General features: G+C 45.5%; 1 protein-coding gene across 1 annotated transcript in view; it reads right to left on the reverse strand.

Annotated features, from left to right (window-relative positions):
• Dpp6 (dipeptidyl peptidase like 6) overlaps positions 1-10,061 on the reverse strand; it is a 640,714-nt gene extending 630,653 nt beyond the window's left edge. The window contains exon 1 of the mRNA XM_051203163.1: positions 9,431-10,061. Within this exon, the coding sequence (XP_051059120.1) occupies positions 9,431-9,655 (225 nt within the window). The 5' untranslated portion in view covers positions 9,656-10,061. The remainder of the gene's footprint in view (positions 1-9,430) is intronic.
• Positions 10,062-11,339: the final 1,278 nt, after the last annotated feature.

An 11,339-nucleotide genomic window follows, 5' to 3' on the forward strand; every position in this document is an offset into this window, starting at 1 on the left:
AAACATTCCCGGGCAGGGCAATAGCTGGGGAGAAGGGGATTGTGTTGAAGGGTAATGTTCAGATGAAGCACAAAACCTTCACCTTCTAAGCTGAAAATAGCCATGGTCCAAATCCATGTATCATGGAGACAAGAAACAATGCCAAGTGCTTGGAGAAGGTAATTGAATTTTTCCATTCCAGAAACTTCAACCCTGAGGGCCTGCCTCAGGCTCTCTGTTGCTCTGGCTTGACAGTCTCCACTCAAAGCTCTTGGAGGCCACATTCCTAATGAACCATTGCAGATGTTTAGGGGCTGCCAGGCACTGTTGGCAACCTAAAGGCCTGGTCTGCCCCTGTGATCCACCAGCAAACACACACCCCACACAGGCTCTAGCACCCTTCTGTGATGAGGCCCATGTACTCCAGCACCTTAGTCTTTTCTACCTTCCTGTGGGCAATTTCCACATCAGCTTATCAGAAAACTGCAAAGCTTGTGAGATACAGGATGAGAGGTACTTGCCCTCAAATTTCAGAGAGGGGCTAGAGAGTTAAGAGCATTGGCTGCTCCTATAGAGGACCAGGGTTCAATTCCCAGAACCTGCATGGCAGCTCACATCTGTCTTGTGACTCTAGTTCCAGGGGATCTATGCCTTCTGACCTCTTCTGACACCAGGCACACATATGATTATATGTATGTATGTATGCATGTATGTATGTATGTATGTATATATGTATGTATATAATTTCAGAGAACAATTCTGTGCACCCACAACCCCATCATGACAGAACCTACTCGAAGGCCAAGAAATAAAGCATGACCTGCCACACAGAAGAAAGACACTTGTCCTCTGCTGAAAGCCCACTCAGGCTAGCTAGACTATGATGAGGTCATCAGCATGCTGCTCAGAAGAAAGGCAGACCCTATCTGAGCAGCACAGTCTGCAACACCACTGCCTTCTAGACAGATGGATAGGGAGGCACAACAAACCAGACATTGTTTTCCAAGCTACCATCAGAGGCACCATACTTCCTTCTGTTCCCATGTTTTTAGGTCATTGGAGTGAGGCCTTCAGCTCTGCCTCATCTTCTAACCTCCCTGCTTAGTAAGGGTGGTTTTCACACCCCTTCTCCCCTCCTGCATTCCTTCTGATAGATGTCACCTTAGAGTTATTCTTTCACAGATTATGTCTGTAATATAGAGTAGACATATGAGGTGAGAGACATTGTGCACATACTATGTGGGGCATATGAATTAAAGTTAGGTGCATACATTGTGCATCTCATGCAGAATGGTTTATAAAGCTAGATGCATGTATTGTGGTTAACAGAGCAAGGAGGCCACTGCTGTTTGAAAGCTGCTTGCTTATACAATTTGCTCTGTCTATAAACCTTCCTACAATGGTGAAGAGCAGAAGACAGAAAAAAAAGTCCACTTTCTCAATTCTCAGTTGGGCCTGGAACCTACATAATTTATTACACTTTAAAAAAAAAACATATTAAAAATTGGCCAAACTCATCCAAGGTAAATAATGATGCCAACATGAAATCTAACCACTAAAAAAGATTAAAAATTGATTTCTACAGTGACTTTAATGATCTTAAAAAATAGGCTTCATTTGAATTAAAATAAATGTGTGTGTGTGTGTGTGTGTGTGTGTGTGTGTGTGTGTGTGTGTTCACTATTATGGAACAAAAATGACATCTTGTTAGGCTTAAAGTGCATATGAGTGATACTAGAAAACAGAAAGCTGTTTATTCTACACAAAAGGAAAACTGAGGAAAATGGGTGAATCTTACAGTTGTACAACAAAGCTGGCCCCAGCTCTCTTTGGAAAATAGTAGAGCCACTGCAATCAAAATAGTTGGGCATGTATGTATGTATGTATGTATGTATGTATGTATATGCATATTATATGTTTTTCAAGATAGGGTTTCTAAAGCTTTGGAGTCTCTCCGGGAAATTGCTCTGTACACCAGGCTGGCCTTGAACTCACAGAGATCTGTTTCCCGAGTGTTGCACCACCACCACTTGGATTTTATGTCCATATATTTTTAAACATTTATGTGTGTCTGTGTGTATGCACAGACACACATGCATGAGGGTATCTGTAGAAGCCAGAAGAGGGCATCAGATCCCTTAGAGAAGGAGTTATAGATGGTTGTAAAAAACTATGTAGGTGCTAGGAATCAAACTCAGTTCCTTTGGAAGAGCAACAAATGCTCTTAACCACTGATCCATCTCTCCAGTCCCCTTTTCTAATTCAGTGACAGAATTAATTTCCAAAATATCTACAGTGGCCTATACAGGAAAGAAAAGAATGAGATGAGGAGTCCAGAGACCTGTGTGATTTGTCTGGTGTTATCTACTTTATTGCATTGTATGTAGTCTAGTCATCTGTAAAACTAGAGGCTATCAATTAAAAACAAAAACACCCAAAATAAGATCAGAAGGCTGGGCCTAATTTTAAGGAAAGTGTTTGCAAAAGCTGTTCCTGGGAAAGGGCACATGTGTTTTACATCTCTATAAAATCAAATCAATGAGCTTGAAATGGAAGAAAACCATGACACAGCATGCAGGTCCCCCTGCGCCCTTAACATTCAATTTATTAACCAGAGTTTAATTTTAAAAGGATCATGGGATTATTATTTTTATAGGCAGCACTGCAGGAGAGGATCAATATCACACATCGAGGGAGGAAAGCACTTCTCCAGCACTTGATTAATGCATTATTACCATCAGAGTAATTAAAAGGAGCGGGGTCGGGTACAATCAGCATGTACATCTCACTCGGTAACTCCTGCCAGTTGCTCACAAAAATTAAACTCATTCATCAATCCCACTATAAAGGATAAAAAGCTTTGGGGAAGAAATGAAGAAGTTCTACTTTATAGAAGGAAAAGTGGCCTTCTAGGGCCAGCATCTAGAAACAATCCTTCCCCACTAGTGATACCAGAAGGTTCAACTCATATGGGAAAATAAGCCAACACCACAGACACAAAATTAATATTACAAAATTCTAGTAGTCCTAAGGGGTCTCCTTAGCCTATCGGTAACAGATCCATGTAAAATTTGGAAATGTGTGCTGGCAACAGTTAAAAAAGCATGCCGTGTAAATTTGGCTTTCATAGCCACCTCAAAATCCTTTACTGCCAACAGCTCACATCCCCTGGGAAGAGATCACATTCCTGCTTCACAGACACGTTTTTTGTTTTTTGCTGGTTTTAAAGAGCAAAAGCTTGTTAACGTGTCAAAATTTGTTTGCTGTGGTTCACAGTTAACAACTGACCCGCCTGAAAACAAGCCAGGGCAGCCTGTTCTTGTTAATGCTGCGAGTGCAAAGACCACTTCCTTGTCCTGGTTTTCCTCCCAGGTCAAGGCAACTGTGCAGGTGACATGAGACCGGCGGTGCTGCGGTGCTGCTGAGGTTTGCAGGTGCAGAGCAGAGGTGAGGCATCCGTGATGCTGTTTTGGCTCCATTCCAATCTGCTGGCACTGCTTCCCTGTGCAGAGCAGTGTGCTACTGTCTGGTAGCATCTTCACCTTCCTGTGACCACATCCACTGTTCTCAGAGGGAAGAACTTTACATGTCCTTGCTATGTACAGAGTGTGGGCTCTGACCAATTTTTATTGAAAGAATTTATAATGAAGCTAAGTGACCATTAGCTTTACCTAAACACTGATATCTCCAGTGTTAAATGCAGCCTGTGGTAATGATACGAACAAAATTTAGATCTTTTTAAATATTTAAAAATAAAAAAATATGTGCAGTGGCAGAGCTATGGGGTGGTGTGACAGGGAGATAAGGGGACTCTAATTTTACCTAGTGAAAATCTTAGACAAGAAAGGAACCTGGGCAATGGGGAATGTGGTTCATGTGTGTATGGAATTAGTGACCTCTTCATGCAGATGCTTTGTTATAATCTGCAGAGCTGTTGACATGTCTTACAAGAGCCTGGCAGAATGATCATGCCAGTTATCCCACAGGCCTTGTGATTCTAGAATTGACTGCTTCCAAAATATAAAAATGTAGAAGCAAATTATCTTCAAAGAGGCACATCCTGAGTAACAAAGCCATCTTCACAGTGTTCCCTTTGCACAAAGGTGAAGAAAGCAGGAAGAGGGATGAATAGAACATCAGAGACCCAAACTTTGAAGGGTAGGAAGAGGGGAGGATTTGCCAATGAACTAAGGCTGAGATCAGAAAGGGATCAAGGGGGAGCAGAAAGATGGAGGGAGGGAGAGATGGGCAGAGGGAGTAGGAAATGGAGAGAAGGGGGGGAGGGAAGGAGAGAGGATTCATGTGGTACTGTAAAAAGCACAAGGCTCAAATCTTTGAAGAACAGAATGACTCTCATCTAGAACAAAAGTTAAGATGGCTCGAGACAAATCAAAAAGGATATGATGGCATGGACATCTTATCAAGAAGTCAATAGCATATCTGTGACATGCTGTGTGCAGGTTGTATAGTAACCATGGCAATGGATCAGAGTGCAAATCTACACCCAAGTCAGATGAAGAAAAAAGGACCATTGAGGATGGAAACTAGAGCTATTATCAAGACTCTTGTATGAGAAGTTGTGGACGGAAGTGGGAAGCCTGCCAAGGCAGGGGAAGACTCTGGAAGCTGACCATAATTGTCTGTAGAAGGTAATCACCATAAACCATTCCTGCAGCTGCTGGGCTCAGTGAACACCTTTACTGTACCCACCACAGCATCTGCCCAGCAGGTACCATTGATATGAGATTAAAGGCACATTGCAGCACTGGATGCCTCCTTGGTCACAGCTCCAAATGACTCCCTTATTTCCCATACCCATTCTGGGAGTGGGTATTCTAGGCACTGCCAATGTACTGATGAGGAAAGCTCTGGGAAGGTGAGGGCAGCAGAAAGTTTAGCCTCTTTTTTTTTTTAATCATGTTAGGAAAATAATGTGCAAATAAAATTTAAAAGTCACTTAAAACTGGTGAAGAAAAAGTTTCAGAGTACATGATATTTTTGTGTTGGCAAGCTACTTAAGAAGCCAGTCACAAACTGATAAATCCTAAGGACACAAGATGTCACCCCACTGAAAGATCAGGGTAGACAAAAAGAAGATGGCCTGAGAGCTAAAATGACATGCAGGATGGAGAACTTGGACCTGTCAGGCTGACTGACATCATAGGCAGTGGTATATCAGTGGATCTCAGCTTTGGCCAATTTGTGGTTTTAAAATCAGGCCATCCACATATTAATATCATTAGGAGAATGTGAGTCACCAAAAATGAAGGAAGCAGAAGCAGCTATGTATCCTTGACAGAAGGACCACTGTGGCAGTGAACAAGGCCCCTAAATCCATTTCAGAGACTGCAGAGAAATGTTTAAGTGCAGTTCTGACAGAAGCTGAAATTTGAAAAGGACTCACAGTTAATTCCAAGAGCAAGTCACTAAATTTCACTAAAAGCCACTTGTAGCAGCTTTTTAGAATCAACTTATATTTTCTACACAATGAGTTTTAAGTAAAAGTGGCTACTGGTTCTTCAGAGGGGTTGCCCAACTAATTGGCTTTGTTTAAATAAATGTAAAATTTACAAGGAAACTGAATAAAATTGGAGACCTTCTGGATTTATTTCTAACTTGTAGGATGGCCCCACCATCTTAGTTTCTTTTCTTGTCACTTTGGTGGAACACCTGGATGAGAGCAACTTCTGGTAGAAAAGGTTGATTTTTTTTCACTCACACTTTCAGAGTACAGTCTATCATGGCAGAGAAATCATGGCAGCAGGAGTTTGAGATAGATAGGTGGTCACACAGCATCTTACATCCAGGTTTCAGACTGATGAAGGCAGGTGCTCAGCTCACTTTCTCCTTTTTCTATACTCCATGATCCCAGCCCATAGAATGATGCTACCCATGGTCGGTGGGTCTTCATGCTTCAACTAAACTAACCAAAATCAAAATAGTTCCCCACTGGTATGCCATGGCCTGTTCCCAGGTGATCTCAGACCCATCAACTTAGCAATTGTGATCAACCCTGACACAGTCCAGAGGTCATCTGTGGACCTGCACAGGTGACAAACAGGTCATTGGTCATGAACAGTGTCACACTGTCTGCAGTTGGCTGATATCATCTTAGCTCATCCCTAGCTCTTTATCTCTAGTGTGAGAGTGTTCTATGAAGACTTTGTTAGAATTTTATGTGGATCGGTCTTTGTAGAGTACCTTAAAATTCATGGAAGTTATATTTCCTCAGCCATACACAGACATGGTTTTTTTTTTACTTAATTTTTTAAAAAGGGACCGAAATAAAAGGGGGAGTACCACGATGCTTCTGTGGAGACCAGAGATCAGCCTTAGGAATCATTCATCTCCATCTTATGAAAGGCTGGGTTTCTCATTGTTTGCAATTGCACACACCAGGCTATCTATCCCAAAAGCTTCTGGGGATTCTCCCGACTTCAACTTCTGCCCCTCTATAGGGTCACTGAGACTATAGACAAGTGCTCTACCATGGTATGCTTTTACATGTATTCAGGGGTATGAGCTCAGATTTTCATACTGGAATGGCAAGCCCTTTATTCACTAAGCCTTCTCCCACTCTTCATAATTGTTTGTGTACTTGTTTATGCACTATCTTACTACTATATCTTCATCTCTAGGTCTAAGCACAAGATATGTGAAGGCTAATGTGTTTTTAAAGTTATGTCATTTACCAGTATCAGATTACCAGCCAGGACTGGGAAGCTGTTTCTGTATATACTAGTTAGTGTTTTTTTTTATTTTGGGGGTCAGATGGCCAGAAGTTTGGGTCATCTGAGACAAAGAACATCGATTGAGAAATATGTCTGTAAGATTGGCCTATAGGTAATTCTGTATGACATTTTCTTGATTAATGATTGATGTAGGAGAATCCAAAGAGAAAAAAAACTAAGATACTGAATATTGCAATTGCAATAGCAATTGACTGGCAGAACATAGACTTGTGATGAGGTCACCAGTCATATATTCAGACTGCTCACTCAGACTCAAGTGGTGGAGATTTTCTATGAGCTAATGGAAAGAGAGCATTCAGCACCCTGGACAGCTCCAGAGCTAAGGTAGGGAAGATTCTGTCTCTGCCTCTCTGTCTCTGTCTCTCTCTCCTTCTGCTTTCTACTTGATTAAAAAAAAAAAAAAATAACATGAGACTGACATGCCTAGCAGTTTTTAAACCCAAGAACTTTACCAGTTACCTTTTATTTCACGCAAGCGGCAGTCTCTGTTCTTGGAAGAAAAATGATTTGATTTGTGCATCTGTCTTTTGGTAAATGTTTTGACAAGTTAAAAATAGGAAGTTTTGTTTTGTTTTAAGGAACTTTCTAAATTGATGAGTATGTAAATGAACATGTCAACCACCTCACATGACTAATTTTGTGGTAAGAGGAGCTAATATCTACTCATGTGTCATGAATCCTCCACATAACAATTGTATTACCTATAAAGCTCCCGATGAACAACCCTCATGCTTCTTCACCCAACACAACTGGTATTTTATAGGAAGAGTATGTGCTTATTATGATCCAATAATGGAAAAAATATATAGACCCCAGTACAACAAACAGTGTCAGGGCTTGATGCATCTGAGTTTGAGAAAAGTCCCTTCAGAGTTCTCACAGTGGACACATGTCACACTGATTCAGTTTCCCTGATCTGCTGCTGACCTCAGACTTGGGCTTATCTGAGCAGCAGTTCTAGCTATGTACCAAAATGAAAAGTGGGAGATGCATGCTCCCAGCTAAGATCTTAAAAAGCAAGCAAACCAACCCAGTCCAGATGGGCGGAGACCAGCTGGTGCTTCCAGCCCTGCCTGTCCTTTCTCCTAGCGACATCTAGAGCTGGCATAGCAGAACAAGCTCAGTCCAATCCATAATCCAAAGCTTTTAAGCCAGATTTCCGGGGGTGGGGGGTGAGTGCATCTTTCCTGCCTGCATTGCAACCAAGCTATGTTCTCAGGACCCTAAGTAAATAGAATTCTCCAGAATTCATCATTGCTCGATGCCCTCCTCAAAGAATCCTAGTTCTTTGAACCAGATGTCAGAAGAATTTGTCCTTTTTCCTCCAGACTGGCCCACTGGAGTGGGGGCGTTAGTCTTTGGTGTCTTTGTAATCAGGGGGACGTGGAAATGACAATAGTGCATTGTATATGATGCCTGGCTGTGGTCTGTGGGTTTCCCTCCAACTCCTGTCTCCGCTGTGGCTGTCAGTCCCTATGCCTCACAGAGCAAAACAAAACCCACTATTAACAGTAGCATTGCCTCACTGGTTTTGTAAGATCTGAAAAGTGCGGTCCCTTCTTGCTCATCTCTTATACCACTAAAGTCTTATTACCCCAGACCCTACAGGTCTTGAGGCCATACCTCCTGTTCCCGTTGGGGCAATGTTCTGCTCTGAGGCGGGAGGAAGACTAAGGTTGGTGCAAAGACATGGGTGCTGCAGAGCTGCAGGGCAGAGGGATCCAGGCAAGTCCTCAGACACTACACACCTTTCTCTAGGGCTGCACCAGCCAAGCCAGACCTGTCTGACTCAGAGCTCCCCTGGGAGCTGTCTCCCGGTCTCAGAAAAAGCTCTTCCCCCCTGAAAGTACTCATAACATCTGGCACGAACCAACCTCTGGAAGGTCAGCCCCTTTTTGGAGCCACTGGTACCCTGCTCCCTGATTACTAGGCTGTATGCAAATTCAGCCTCTGAAGCCCAGACTTCCAGCCTTAGGAGTAAGAGACCACTCCAAGAACTTCTAAAGGAAGGAGCATGGCCCAAGTAGAGTTGCTGGTTGCTGGCCCAACGGTTTGCAGCCCAAATATACTTGCCTGGTTCTTAGTACGGAAGCCTGTATTGGGCCTGGGTCAGAGGCCAGGGCTCTGAAGCTAAGACTTTTTTTTTTTTTTTTTTTTTCTGGGAAAAACACCACAGGTATAATACTCGGGTATAGGGAGAGGTGTCTGGGGATAGTGAAAAAGGGAAGAGGGGCAGAGTGGAGAGGAGAGGAGGGCCACCTTGTATAGTTGCAGTGGCAAGTAGAAGGAGGGGAAAAGGAATCTGGACTGTGTTCTCTGAGCCTCAAAGCAAGAAAATAAACATGAAACACAACTCCAAGCGTACACAGATCTAATTCCCTCCTTGGGAACCACGGCGGGCTGTGGTTACAAATAGACATCCACGAATCTAGTGAATTCCACGCATAGTCCACATCCCATCAGGCGCAGCTCCAAAACCCTGCCTGCTCTGGCCACCAACTCCTGTCTACCACCGCAGAGACCTGCTCTGGACCAGGGTGACTGAGATTTGGAGCCAAGGAGAGTGTCTGAGCAATTCGGCACAGCGGGGCATAATAGGAAGAGAGGAGCAAGGGACCCAGAGACCCCCATGAGTCGCTAGGCCCATGCCTCCCGCCTAAGCCCCCACCACCGCCACCCACCCACCACGGTGCTCTTACGTCCTCCTCGTCACAGTCGCTCCTCGCCTGGTACTGAAACCGGGGCCGGCCACCCGCGCCGCCGCGCTCCCGGGGCGCCGCCGCCTGCGCCTGCGGCCCTAGGGGCTTCGGGCCCGCGTCCTCCTCCGGCCCCTGGCCACCCAGGAGGCGACTGGCCTCCGGGGGCGCCGGAAAGGAGCGCGAGGTGTTGATCTTGCCGGTGAACCTTTGGTACAGCGAAGCCATGGGCCGCCTCGAGCTGGCTCACTGGCTCGGATGCTTGGAAAAAAAAAAATGTTTCCTTTCTCTATCTCTCGTCCCTTTCCCCACCCCCTCCAGCAGAAAAGAGAAAGGGGGAAAGGGCGGTGGGGAAAGAAGAAAGGCAAGCCCGGCCGCTCCGCGCCACTCGCGAGTCGCCTGGGTGCTGAGCGACTCTGCCTGGCTCAGCTTCTCCGCCCCCTCCCCGGCGGCGCGGAAGCCAGGGGTCGGAGTGATCGCTTTCTCTTTCTGCTTTGCTATTTTTTAAAGTCCTCTCCACGGCCACATTCGGCCTCACCAAAGAGATGGAAGGAAAGCAAGACACCAGAAGCACACTAAGGGAGGGGACCTGTCTAGGCCCCATTATTTGGCACCACCTAGAGACCGGCTCATCTCCTGGTCCCCGCCCTGGCCCCTAGCAGCTCCTCCTTTCCCTTCTCGGAGGGGTATCTAGCTCCCTCCCTGGGGCACCTGGGGAGTTCCAGTCTCAAAGGAAGGGAGGAGGGTGCTTGGCACCTGGGGAGTTCCAGTCTCATAGGGAGGGAGGGAGGTGGATGCGGCAGGACTCTCAGAATACAAGTTGGGTGGTGGATGAGGGTTCAGGGCTGGGGCACTACTAGTTGTACAAGGCCAAGTGCCCCAGGGAGAGGAGACAGCACTTCAAGAGGCTAGAACTGAGCAAAGAAACCCTAACAGCCATGGTATCCTAGGGTTTCCGGGCCAGGACTCACATTACATCCTCTTTGGGTAGCAGCACACAGCTGCCTTCCCGTGCCTTCCAAGGACTCCCACCTAGTATTGCTATCTGGCTTTGATTAACCTCTGCAAAGGCCCCTGAGAGCCTGGGGTAGGAATGCAGCTGCAGGGCATAGGCGGAGGCCTATTAGGAAGGTAGGCCTGTAAGGAGCAGGTACAGGGTACTTGTTCCTAGACCCACCTTCCTTCCACCACGTAGGATCTCAAAAATAGATTCATTTTCTTCTTATATTTTTTAAATTTTTATTAATTCCCTCCCTCTTTCCCTCTCTTCCACCTCTCATGCCCCCTGACCACCCTCCCCAACACCCCCCCACTCCACATGTAGAGTGATATCTTCCAAGTGGGGTCATCTAAATCTGTCAAGTCATTTGGAGTAGGGACTAGGCCTTCTCCCCTGTCTCTAGGTTAAGGGAGTATAAGAAGAGAAGACCAAGTCTAGAATATGTGTCAGGATTCCTGTGCTGGCTTAGGGCAAGTGTCAGGAGCAACGCCTTTCAAGGGTACGCCTAGCTCCAGCCTGCCTGTCTGTGACCAAATACAGGAAAACGCTAAAATGCTTGGAGGTCAGCAACCTTTCCAAACCTTGTTCCACCCCATTCTGGCACTGAGATGCTGTGAGAGGGGTGTCTTGACCCCAGGGCAGCTGCAGCACCCAGGGCTTCCAAAAACAAACTCATCTTGGTGTGTTCAAACATGCTCGGGTGCCCCCATGTGGAGAGATGCGCAAACTGTATCTGTTCGTCTAGGTCTTGGCTGGCATCTCCCCTATTCCAGCCTTCTGTAACTGAATTGAGATACACCGGCACCACTAAGGGTTAGGACTTTGGAAGACTCGCAGGAATTCTGGCACGTGCCCAGAGTCTCAGCGGCCCCTTCCCACAATGATTCCAGGACCATTTTGACTTCTCCTACC

Source organism: Phodopus roborovskii, unplaced genomic scaffold, assembly GCF_943737965.1.
Source record: "Phodopus roborovskii unplaced genomic scaffold, PHOROB, whole genome shotgun sequence".
Lineage (NCBI taxonomy): Eukaryota > Metazoa > Chordata > Mammalia > Rodentia > Cricetidae > Phodopus > Phodopus roborovskii.